The sequence below is a fragment of the Colletotrichum chrysophilum genome (genome assembly GCF_026319265.1).
Source record: "Colletotrichum chrysophilum strain AFK26 chromosome Unknown scaffold_11, whole genome shotgun sequence".
NCBI classification, from domain to species: Eukaryota; Fungi; Ascomycota; class Sordariomycetes; order Glomerellales; family Glomerellaceae; genus Colletotrichum; species Colletotrichum chrysophilum.
This window is the reverse complement of record NW_026517298.1, coordinates 156,885-169,502: the sequence shown is the minus strand read 5'-3', so window position 1 is coordinate 169,502 and position 12,618 is coordinate 156,885. Positions and strand designations below refer to the sequence as shown.

Here is a 12,618-nt window from a genome sequence, read left to right as displayed (position 1 = left end):
CAAGTGGCGGAGCAGTGCAGTGCAGTGTTGTGTTGTGTTGTGATGGTGCAATGTAGTGTAGTGTAGATTGCAGGTATGGGGAAGACTAATGTTGCCTCAACCTCGAATTGTTAAGGAGAGCCGGAGCTACGGTCAAGTGGAAGGGGAGAAGCGGGAATGTGGGGTTGTAGGGTGCGAGGAGGGAAGGAGGAGGTATTATATGAATCAGATAGGATCAATCTTTTTGCAACAAAAAACAGAACCAGGCGCAGATGGACGGGACTTGGGGACTTGGTACAGATGCTGGGCCAGGACCCAGGACTCAGGACTCAGGCGCAGACGACGGAGCTTGACACTAGGAACGGACTCTCTTTCTTTCGTCTGGAATTCCCACGAGGCACGCCCCCCCGGCCCCGGCCCCTCCCCCCCTCCTCCTCTTTTTTGGCCCTTTCACACTCCGATCCATTGACAAGACTGGGGCCCACGACACGGCGAAGTGAACGCTAGGCCGAGCGGGCGAGGGACGGGAAACGAAGGCAAGGCCAGGGAAGCAGGAGAGGCGGAGAGGCAGCACACTCCCTGTCGCCTGTCGCAGTGAGTATGAGCTGCTGCACCTTGCTACACCCGGAAAGGCCAGGGAAACAGGTGAAGAATCTGTCCCGTCACCACCACTACCCAGTATACATAAGGTAAGGTAAGGAAGGTAAGGCACCTTTCCGCAGTACTGAGGTAAGGGTAGGGTAATAATTAAAGCAGACCCAGGCACTCGACTGCGGAACCAGGAGCAAAGAAAAGAACCACACGCGGCACACCTCACACTTCCTAGAAAGCACACACACACACACACAACACACACCCATAATGCAGAATGGAAAGTCACACTCTGTGCCTTTTCATTGGCAGTGCAGGGGGGCCCAGATCGATACGTATCCGAATTATGGGGAAACGAAGCTAACGTAAATGAGGTGCAAGAATGGAGAAAATGTGGATGGGTTAGTCAGGTAAAGTATGGGACTGGACACGACGTGGGCGTCGGCAGGGATCCTGGATGAGACGGACAGCAGCACACAGCACCCAGAAGTCAGAACCCAGACAGTCAAGACCAAGACAGTCACAGGTGTCTGACTACGCCGAGTGGGACCCTATGCCGCCTTGTAGGAAGGTCACTGACGACGTGGAGTGGTCACCTTAGGTATCGTTTACCTCAGCAGAGGTACTATGTCTCAATGTACTGCCGACTGCGACTTGTAGGGCGGCAACGTGGTACTCATGCTCAAAGGTACCTTGATAAGTGCTGGAGGCGCCGCATACTTGGAGGCCGTGTATGTTGGATATGGTCACGATGTGCAATGAATGATTGAATGCGGACAAGGCATGCCGCAACGCAAATTACAGATTTCTCAGACGCCGCCGCCGCAGCTCGACTGTTGTTTATTTTGCCCTACCCGCCCTCACGGTTTGTTTCCCAATTACCATGCAGTTCTGCGTGCTGTCGACCTGACTGTGTCCTAGCGGCCGTTTACGATGCCGCCGCAGCTACCTCACCTACCTACTTCGATTCGCCGCTGCACGCCCTGACCCTTCGAAGCTGTCAAAGTTGTCGTTGTCATCCAAACGGACATTAACTCATGCGCCCGTCTGCTGACCCTCGCACTGCTCCGAAGCGAGCACAGAGACCACGAGACGCAGGCTGCATCTTGCTGTTGTTGGACTTGGGCCGTCCGCGGATTGGCCAAGAAGCGTCGCCTCGAGATAATGTACCTTGTCTGTCAATATCTGTACATCAGTTACACACTCACATTCACCTTCGTCTTGGCCGCAGGATTCCAGGCTTTGCTGGATGATGCGCATTCTTCAAGGTCAGCTCATGGGCGCCAGCTTTTGCTTTTCCTTAGGTCTTGGCCCTGGTGTTTACGCCTCTTCCTCCGCCACCCAACTGTATCTGTATCCGTATCCTTATCCTGTGTGTTCCATCCCATATGTCCAGAGGCCATCCCGTCCACCCATCCACACTTCCATCCATCCGGGCGGTCGGGCCAATCCGCGGCTTCCGTTTTATAAACCACGCACTCACAAAACTCTCCCAAGTTTCTGTCATTTTAAGGACGCAGTCTGACCTCATCTGCTCCGCGACGTGCACATCACCAGACATCGTGACGGCAGCAGCGGTCGCGTCGTCGCATGTGAAGCCCATGCCTAGTACGGATATCCTATGTGAAGTGAACATGTCGTAATGCAACTGCCACCATCCCTGCCCTCTTCAGCCAGCCAAGCTTGGATCATTGGGTTGGGGTCTCGATGACTGATGGAAGGGTGAGGGGTTGAACATGAGGGGCGCCCGCGTCTGCATCGTCCAATGTGGAGATGCCTGCTTCTTTGGTTCATTGCATCAGGGCATCATGGGTGCCGGTGTTGGAGCTGGAGCTGAGGCTGGAGGGGCTCTTCGTACATGGGAGGCAAGACATCCGCCATTTACGCCAGTTGTGCTCTGTAATGGGCTGTCACTCAACCTAGGAACGAAGCCACACCGTGACTGCCGGCCGCCAAATCTCATCACCGTCATGGAAGGCAGACATCTCTCCCCGCCTTCCTGGAAAAGGAGGAGTCGACAGTCAATGAAGTTTCATCATGACAATCGGCAGGCCCCTTGCCAAGTTGCACTTAACACTTGCCGTTGCCCCTCCTCGGCCTCCCACGCCGCAATAAAGACTCCAGAGTGAGAGTCCCAGGACACCTCAGCGGGCTTGCGGTTTGTGGCCTGGCACATGAGGCATTCCCTGATTTTCCCAGCCAGCCCGTCTGCACCGCACCTGCACGCGTGCACCCCGGCCGATCCTGCCCCCCTCGATCATCCCCGCCCCTCTTCCTCTTTGACGGGGAGCCCGCCGCACTTGTTTCTCTATCTGATCAAGTCGACAACCAATGGTGCCTGCCGTCTGGAACAACAGACGCCGGACCACCAGCCTAGAGGGCGGCCTCTTTGTTGCTTGTCGTCTTCGTCTCTCCATGATACCATCATTTCAACCACGTCTGATGCGGCCCAAGACCGCTTTGCCGCATCGTCGCTAGCTCCCTGCCCATGCCGCCAACAGTCCAGCCTAGAATTTCTCCAGACCGGCGGCAAGTCGCAATACAGCTGTTTCACGGACTGGACTGGCGGCTAGGGCACCAGCAGAACACCAGACCAATCTAATTCTTCACCGCAAACCTCGAATCCCTTCACCGTACCTTTGACCTGGAGGCTGGCCCCCGGCTACTGCCCCTCCGCGCGTACCGTGGTCCGTATCCGCGTCTGTCTCCTACCTACGATGGGACTCGATGGATGCTGCGATATTGTATCCATCGTCGCCATGTGTCAAGCGAGGTACCTTGCGCCCGGAAAAGAAAAGACACACAAGACTTGGCTTTTTGGAAACGAACCAGCAGGTTCAACAACCATCCATTCATCGGGCTCGTCCAGTCACGAATCTCTCCTCCGCAGCCTCCACTTGAACCCAAACCCAAGGCCCTTGCCCCCCATCCTCTCGCATCACGTTGCGGAGACGTCCAATGACACCTTGCAGCGAACTCGTTGGCTGACACCCCCAGAGGCTGGGCTAGGCTGGGCCACCTCACCACTCACCACTCGCCAGGGCACCGTCTTCACATCTTCAGTCCGATCCACCACTAACGAGTTATTACCACACGATGTGCTAAAGAATTTACTGCTTACCAGCCCAGCGCAGTCAGTCCCGCGCAGGCTCCAGGCTTCACCATGACTTGCATCAGCAACAGAAGAGCGGCAGAACCTTTAGTTACCTACCCAAGACGGGTCCAGTGCGTGCCAGCCTCGCGAGTCAGGGGCTCTCGAGTCAAGTCAGCCCCGGGGGCCGGTGTGGGCGTCGCCGTCCGGGTCTCAAGGCGCGGGCGGGCATCCAACCACAACTGGCTACATAATCCTTAGCCTATCGTAACCCTCATTTTCCACCCCCAGTGGCCCCCCAACTTTAAAGCATCACGAGCCTCTCTGCAATTTTCACACCTCATCTCAAACTGCACCCGTGCTATTGGGTCAATTGCGACTGCACTTAGTCACCCGCTACTTTGCACGTCGCGACCATCCCGGACCGTGTCCGCCGTCCATCCACGGACCGTGTCCGAAGGCGGTTTAAGGTCTTTTGTTTTTCCACCTTGACTCTTTTAAGCCTGCAATTCAGGGTCAGGTCGGGGACATGGGATTATCATTCAGTCGGTCAGTCATGTCAGTCAGGGCTGGTGTCTCATGGTTGTGGGAATCCACAATGAGAGGAATCACTCATCCATAATCCGTCACATAATACTTGGTGCAAGTAAAATTGTCACCACCACTTCAATGCGACCACACGTTAAAGCCGATCGTAGCAGTGGGCTCGCGGTCTTGAATCGGCTTCTTACCTCCCGCACTTCAACGCACAACGCGCAACGCAGCACTGCACTGCACTGCACAGCACAGCACAGAACGGCGACATAGATGCACGCCCGTGTCGCTGTCGCTGTCGCCGTCGCTCTCGCTTGCTCAGGCGCCCATAATCCATCCATCAGGGTTTCGTCTCGTCGTCGTCTCGCCCGGCCGGTGACGAATCGACGAGCCCGCCACTCGTGGCCTTTAGTCCGAAGGACAACATGCACAATTCCCGATTCAATCGCTCCCGCAATCAAATCGAAGCCCCTGCACCTGCCAGCAGCCAATCAAGCCGCGTTCCACACCTTGAGATATCTCCATTCGCCCAGCTGGATTCGGCAATAGTCGGGACTAGGCAGAGGATCACCCCTGCTCCTCTCTCACCTTGATTCCTTCAGCCCTTGACACCACACATCCACACGGGACACGATCACGATCCTGTTTTCAGGTCCCAAGGGCAATGCGACAAGGCGAGGCGGCCCATCACTACGCACACCTTGGCACACCGCACACCGCACACGACGAGAGCGAGCGCAGTTTGGATGAAAGGGAAACACTGGTCGAACATCAAACCCAAAGCAGCCCAGACCATCGGAGGGCGCAGAGTCTTGTTTGGTCAGCGGCTGACCCCTGCGTACAGTCGAAACCTTCTCCCGGCCGAAGAGTACCCTGGCGCCGACTCAACGGCACCTGCAGGTGTGCCTGCGGACGGAAATGTCAATCGATGGGTCAACATCAGCCACAACAGACGGGTGGAAGAAGTACTTAGTACGTACAACCGTGCAATTCCCGTCCCTCCATCCCGGCCCACCCATCTCAATAAGCCATATCCTGACTTCGTCCAAACCTTGAGGGCAAAAAAGGGACCAACAGATGTAACGCATCAACATCAAACCCAAAAAGAAGAGGCCCAAACCACCCGTCACAATCAGAACAAGATCGGCATCGTGTTGCACCCTTGACGACTCAAGACTTCAACGGAGTCTAACTTCCAAGGACTTGGTGACCAGGCGGCCTTGTGCGTTGTCGTGTCCCGGCCGGGCCGTATTAATCACTTTGTCGCAGGTCCCAATATACGCATGTTCAGCTGGGAAGTCTGGGACCCAGAAGCCGAGCCCCGGCCAACCCACACCCAACGAAACGCACTCCCTTTGCTCCGATACAACATGCCGTGCCTGCGCCTGTCCTTGGTATGACGAATGCCGCTCTCCCATCCCATAGAGTTCCAGACAGCGCCTCCGTCCCAGCCGGGCAGTCCATCCCGACCGGTCGCCCGCCCACGGCGCACCGCCTGAAGTTACGGCCCTGCTTTTAAGCCTCACTCACCGCTCTTAAAATAGGTAATATTGCCGGTCAGTCTCGAATCCATGACTTCACATCTCTTGCGACGGCTCAAACTCCAAGACTCGGCATCGTGAAGAATTGGAACGGTACTTGCCCTGATCATCGTCTTCGACCAACTCCGTTCGCTTTGCCTCTTCGCGAGCCGCTCGTAAAGGTTCCGTGTGCCTCCAGCGGTCATCATGGCGAACGAGACCAACCGGGCCTAAGATCTGGGCTCCGCAGGCTTCCTCACCATTGCTCGCTAAAGAAAACCTGCGCCCGTAGAAGCTTGCCCTGGCGCGCAGGCACACGCACACGCACACGAAGACGTTGGGTTGTAAATAAAACGAGGGCAAAGACAGGCTCCAGGGGTCTCCGCTTTCCATCGCTTTCCCGTGGGACCGACCACCCCCCACACAAGTGGAGGACGCCATTGGGAAACGAAGCAGCCTTCCGTCCAATGGCGACGACGTCAGCCGATGTGGAGTCGGCTCCGAAAAGAGAAGGCGAGTGAACCCCACAACGCTGCGCCGTCCGCCGCGTGGTGGGGTCGCCGACCTTCTCCGATTCTCCTGTCCGAATTCGCCCTTGCTTGCAGCTCCTTCAGCCCGCAGAGTCGAGTTCAGCGGCAGCAGTACAAAGTCCACACGAGTTTTATCCGTGTCTAGCACGCCGACGCTGTCCCTTTCAGACCAAACGAAACTGCTATGGAGTAGATTAGACCAGGACGAAAAAGAACCGACCTCCCTCTTTTGTTACCTAACTAAAGCTATGCAGCTCGACTCCACCAACAAACCGGTGCGACGACATGCTGCAATCCACCCCGGCACGAACTCCACGGGGCTCCTCCCCATCGCCAAACCAAGGCAAATCGTTGTGCCAGTCAGGGGGAGGGGAGGGCAGAGCGAGAGCGGGGGTGGAGGGAGGGGGGAGCGGGCTGCCTTACTCTAGCTAGCAGCAGCTATTGTTTGACAAGTCAAAAAAACAGCAACATCCAGATAACGGGACTTTCCCGCTCGCTGCTTGATGCCGGACTGTCTCCGCCCGCTGCTTACAATCAACAAAATGTCTGCATCTCCAGTGGCTCCCCTCGTTCTGTTCTGCAAGGGGGGGCGTGTGAACCTTTAGACGGGCGGACCAAGACTGTAGCGGACGCGAACACATCCTCTCGCACACACATATATCCACACACACTGCAAACGCGCGCCAAATGGACGGGGAGCAGGAGGAGGGTTTTTTTTTTCTGTGGGTGGCCTGTTTTTTATTATTCCTCCCCCCCCCCCTCTCCTCCCGGCCGTCAGTGATTGCTGCCCACCCGCTTTGCCACTGCCTAACCATTTTCTCCATGGGGATTTCTCCACGATCGTCTTTGCTTGGCTCCCGATGACACACTAGCTCGACCGTTGTACGGTCGCCAAGTTTTTTGTTGCCTGTCTTCCGTGTACACTGCGTAGTGTAGTAGTAGTGTACAACTTCGCATGAAACCCGCCCGCATAGCCCATGCCAGCCAGCCAGCCAATCAACGCTTAACAACTTTTGTATTGACACTATCGTGATATCTCTCCATTCCGTTCATGCCATATCAACCAAGACAGGTAGGTAACTTTACGGGGCCTCCTCGCATTTGAGTAAACACACACCCCCTTCTGAATCATCTCACTTGCCGTCCTCCTTCCCTGCGTCTGCCGCGGGAGTCGCGTCGTTGGCCTTGTCCAACTTGGCCAACGCCTTCGCGTCCAACCCGCTGTACCATTGCTTGAGCAGAGCCGCATGCGACGTCTCCTGCTTCGAGAGCTCCACCGGCGGCCCGCGGATCTGCGGTAGGTCATCCTGACTGTCGCGCTCAAACACCGCCCAGCTCGAGCCATCGTTGGCCCGGAGCCCGAACCCCCGGCCCGTCATCGACGTGATGCTAAAGTGCCGGAGGAGGACCGCGTCGCCCGGGTGCACGACGGGCAGCGCCGCCCTGTGCGGGCGGAAGATGTGCACAGGCACCGTCTGCGTGGGCGCGACGGAGTGATCCGTGATGTTGAACGCCAGCATGATGCCTCGTGGTCCACCCTTGGCCCGCTTAGCCTCAGGAGGCTCTGTCGTCGCAATCGCCAGCACGTCCACCGCCCTACCCGGGTGGTTGCGGAGCACCTTTAGTGATATGCAGTCGGGCACGTCTTGTAGCGACTTTGTAAGTTGCGACTTCAACGAGGCGGTGGTGGTGGTGGTGGTGGCGTCACCTGCCGGGGTTGCGGGTGCCTCTTTCTCTCTCGCTGCTGCTCGCGACGGTGACTTGATCGCGGCCCTGGCGAGCTGCACGCCTTCGTCGTCTTCATCTTCTGGCGAGTCACTTCTGAGTGCGAGGCTATGCGACCTGGCTCGGGAGGTAACACGAGTGCTGTCAGGGGTCGTGCGATCTGATAGGCGCGTCGAACGTCGGGATGCGATTGATGCACGGGCCAGCTTGACGCTAGGATCAAGATCCTTGTTATCTGACTTGTTTCTTCGGTGTCCGCGCCCTCGCCTCGGATTTGGCTGGGCGGTGTTGATCTCCTCCGCGAGATCCTCGGCGATAAGAGATGAATGCGCTTCCGACGGTTGCGCCGAGGAGTCTCGGATTTGAGATGCGTCTTCGTTGATAGGTGAAGCTGCGTCGCCAGGGTTCTCCGGATTTTCCACAGTCGCCGTTAGAGTCTCCTCTTCTACCCGCCTCTTGCTGGTGGAATCTGGGGAAGGTCTGTCGGCGACAATTTCTTCCGTGTCCTGAGTATCGACCACTGATTGGGAGACAAATGACTCCGTCACTTGCGTTTCTCTGGGTGTTGGCAGTTGAACCAGCGAGACATCATTATCCTCATCGTGGTCTTCACTGGCTCGAGGATCTTGCGTCTCGGCCGATACAACCTCCTCAGGTTGCGATTGAGCCTGAGTTGGAGGCGGGGAGGCCATCTCAGCTTGCCCAGTTCGGGCCTCGTCTACGTCCATTGCGTCTTCGGACTGATGCTGGCGCGATTCTTGATCTCTTGGCGAGGCAGCAAGAAGAACCTCGGTGGAGACCTCGACCTGCAGTTTCTCCTTCACCTGCAACTCCGGCGAGCCCATGGGTGAAGCGTCTTCGTCCATCTCATCGTCAATACGCGAGGTCTCGTCGAGCTCAGTTGCTTCGGCTTCTAGTGTGATGATCGTCTGCGAGTGGATTTCTGCCATGGTCTCGTCCTCGAGCTGACTTTGGATGAGCTGCTCTTGGTCCATCTCCTCGTCTAGCAGAGACTCATCGGCCTCTGCGACGTCCATCTCGGACTCTTCAGGTCCTCCTCTAGCGACCTCGTCGACAGGCTTTTCGTCTGCGTCCGCCATGTTAATGTCCATCGCTTCAGCAGCACCCCTGTCGGCAGGTTCCAGATCTACCTCAGCAGCACCCGTTTCTTCGGGTGCATCTCTGACCTCTTCCATCTGCACAGTGGTTTCCACCTGGACTTTGGTCAAATCGATGTTCGTAGTTTCGCTCACGGCTGCGGGATCCGATGTTTCTTCGCTTCGGGTCTCGCCGGCTGCATCTGTCTTGACCACTGGCTCATCCGTTGTCTCTTGGTCGTGGCGCGCTTCTTCGGCCGCAATTTCATCCTCTAACTCGTGCTCGAGCTCCGCCTCCAGCATCTCGGAATCGTCTCGGGAGACCGGTCGAGGGCTACTATCCTTAGCATGTTCTGCTATATGCGGTATTTTAATAGGGCTCATTGTCTCGAAGTCCTCGCCGACGGTGGCCGTCGTCATGTCTGCAGAGTCGCTAACGGCAGCTTGAGGTGAAGACGTATTGACTTCTGACAAAATTTCAGGTGCGCCTCTGGATTCGCGAGGTCTGGGTGTTGGAGTACCGACATTCGGCTCTTGGTCTGATTCGTCCTCCCCTTCACTCTCTTCGTCGGATATCACGGGTGATGAAATTTGGTGATTCTGACGAAGATTTTCCTTGTCGCTCTCCTCTTCGTCCTCCGGCGCGTCCTCCTCGTCGGATGATCCATCATATTGTGGCACTTGTTGTGGTTGTGCTGCTGGAGCCGCAGGTGGAGGCTCATCGTCATCATCTTCTGAGTCTGACAACAAGCTGATCACTTGGGGGGCGGCCGTTGAGGCAGGAGGAGGTTGATTCTCCTCATCCTCCTCTTCGTCATAATCTTCCTCCTCTTCGTACTCGTCGTACTCTCCGAGGTTTTCAGCGTCTTCAGCGTCTTCATCCACCTCATCGTCTTCGTTGGCCTGAACATCGCTGTCGTAAATCTCTTCCTCGTCTTCTCGGCCATAATCAGACTCAAGGTCTGACCCATCGTCATCATCTTGATTATTGCTGAGATTGCGGTAGTTGGTAATGTCGTAGTCCCCGCCGGCGTCGTCCTCTTCGTTTTCAGCTTCGGCATCGCTGTCACCACTGCCACTGTCGCTACCCTCACTGCTTTCTTGAGGGTCCTCCAATGCAGTGGCTGCTTTTTCCGCTGCCTTCTGTTCAATCGTCTCCCAGTGCCTGTCAGCATACGTCTTGGAGCCCACCTCTTCCTCAGGTCCGTCGTGGTCCTCCGACACCTGATCTTCTTCAACTCTAAGGGCGGCCTGCTTGCCTTCCGGATCTTCATGATGCTCTGCGGTCTGGCGCTCATGATCCTCACGCCAGCTATCGCTTGGGATGGCTTGTGTTCCAGCTTGGTCTTCTGTAGAAATTTCGGCCTTCGCCTCGGCATTGACCGATCTGAAGCCTGCTGTGGGTCCGTCTACTGGCCTCGTCGGCGATCTGGAGCGCTGCATCGACGTCATACCCCAAGGCACCTGTTGCGGTTCAGTAATCCCATCGATAAACTCGGTGTGATGCTCAGGCTCAGACGGATGTCCCTGTGGCGTATGATGCTCCTCATAAGCTGGCATCGTCTCTGAAGCAGGCTGAGTAGTGGCAGTGAGGTGTGGATCGAACTGGTGCGCCTCAAGGAACGACGTGGGATATTGGCCATGAGATTCAACGCCGTGCTCAAGTCCTGCTTCCGGATAGGAGTCCGAGTGATCATGAAATGGTTCATCGGCATGGTACTGCGGCTCCATGCCTGACGGATGGATCTCGTGGCTAAACACTGGACCGAGAGGTGGCTGATCAAAAGCCTGCGGGTAGTGCTCGTGCGCGGAAGTAAACATCGGTATCGGTGCAGTCTGCACAAAGCCGTCATGCAGATCCGATGGCATACCCAGATTCAGATCTGATTGTACGCCTGAGTCAATCATGGTTGACTTTGAAGGTGTCTGCCAGAACTGTGAAGGGTCGTGCCGAGCCTCTGCGGCGACTTGGACGTCTCTCGGAGGACTCGCGTCCAGCTCCATGGTTTGACAAGCTCCGTCAACCATCTTCGGTCGGGAGGGCGTGGCTGTTGGCGTGGCTGTTGGCGTGGCTGCTGCTGGTTGTTCGTCCGCCATTGGTGTGTCATCCTCTTCGTCCTTGTCGTCTTCGCGGGCTTCCGGCTCAGGGCTGGGGGATTGACTTGCATATCTCCAGACCCCGCTGTACCTACCCGTCTTGGTCCGTTTCTTTGCCCGAGCCTTCGCTGAGATATCTTCTTCGAATATGTCCTGGCTGTCTGCAAACAGGGATCCGTACGACATCCTCGCGCGCTTCAGGAATGCGGGCGAAGCATACTCGTCCAAGCCTAGGCTCTGGTCGGCCGATCGCTTCGCAGAAACACTCCGCACGGGCGTTGCAATAAGAGGTTCTGGGCTCTTGTCGGGCTCTTTGAACGAATCGAGGACCGACGCGGGCAACTGTTCAGAATCGGGTTCGGGTTCGGGCTCGGCGGCTGGCTCGGGGGCGACAGGATGATCGATGTCGATGAGCTTGACTTCTTCCGAGTCGCTGATTTTCGCCTGGTAATTGTTAGAGTAATGCGAAGACCTGTGCGATATCGTCGCTGTGTACCTGGAGCAGAAGCCGCTCTTTGAACTTCAATTGCCATCCTAGGCTTGTACCGGGTACGCGCGTTTTGGAATCATCCACAACCAACTCAACACCATCCAAGCTGAGCGTCACCTCATCGCCGCTACCCAATCCAGCATCCTGTACGGACTTTGCGCTTGATCCACTGAATTCGACGCGCACCTGTCCCTTGGCGCGGCGCAATCGGAAGTCGGGTTCGGCGAGGAGGAAAGCGACTGTTTTGTTGATAATGCTGTACGGCCAGGTGATTGTCACAACACCACGGACGACGCGCGATTTGGTATCCTGAATTTCGGGGCTCAATTGCGCGATGGGAGTGCCCTCGGCAGCTTGGAGCTGCGAGGGTAGCTGATCCTCAGACATCGCGTCATGAGGCTCGTCAAACCGAGATATGCGACGCGGGGTGACGCGCGGGTCAAAACAAGACAAGAAGTAATGAAGACGAATTCATCAACAAGAATGGTTGGAAAAGAATCTGTAATTTATCGAGGCCAGAAGGAAGGTGGGTGAAGTTGGTTACTGAGGTCGACCTCGTGGTGCAGCATCGCTTCGTGAGTATCTGTGGAAGAAAGCAACAAGGGAAGCTCCCGGCTGGAGGAGCTGCACCTGCACCAACGCTGCGTCAGGATCCACAAGGGGGCACGTGGCAGAAGGGGAAGGCGGTGTCGCGAACTTGCCGGGCAGAACAGGGAGTTCCTTATCGATAATAGGAGCGCAAGCGGCGGCGCCGGGCTGGCTTCCGAGCCCCCTGCGAGTCATGTGACTCTCTTGGATATACCTTGTCAATGGCTGACATCCGACTTCTGAAGCGTTCTTCCGGGCCAGAATAGGCATGTTTTGCAAAAAGAATACATGCAATGTGTCTACACGTCAAAGCATCCAATTGCAACGAGCAGAGGCGTATTTCGCAAACCCGGATGCGATACCAAGCGAGGGGCAT

At 56.4% G+C, this 12,618-nt stretch overlaps 1 protein-coding gene across 1 annotated transcript; it reads right to left on the bottom strand.

Moving 5' to 3' along the window:
- Positions 1-7,378: 7,378 nt before the first annotated feature.
- On the bottom strand, positions 7,379-12,041 carry COL26b_002257 (uncharacterized protein; the record flags this gene model as incomplete). Its single annotated transcript, XM_053175183.1, has 2 exons — positions 7,379-11,608; positions 11,661-12,041. 2 exons carry the CDS (start codon positions 12,039-12,041, stop codon positions 7,379-7,381), a joined length of 4,611 nt encoding a protein of 1,536 aa, XP_053040803.1.
- Positions 12,042-12,618: the final 577 nt, after the last annotated feature.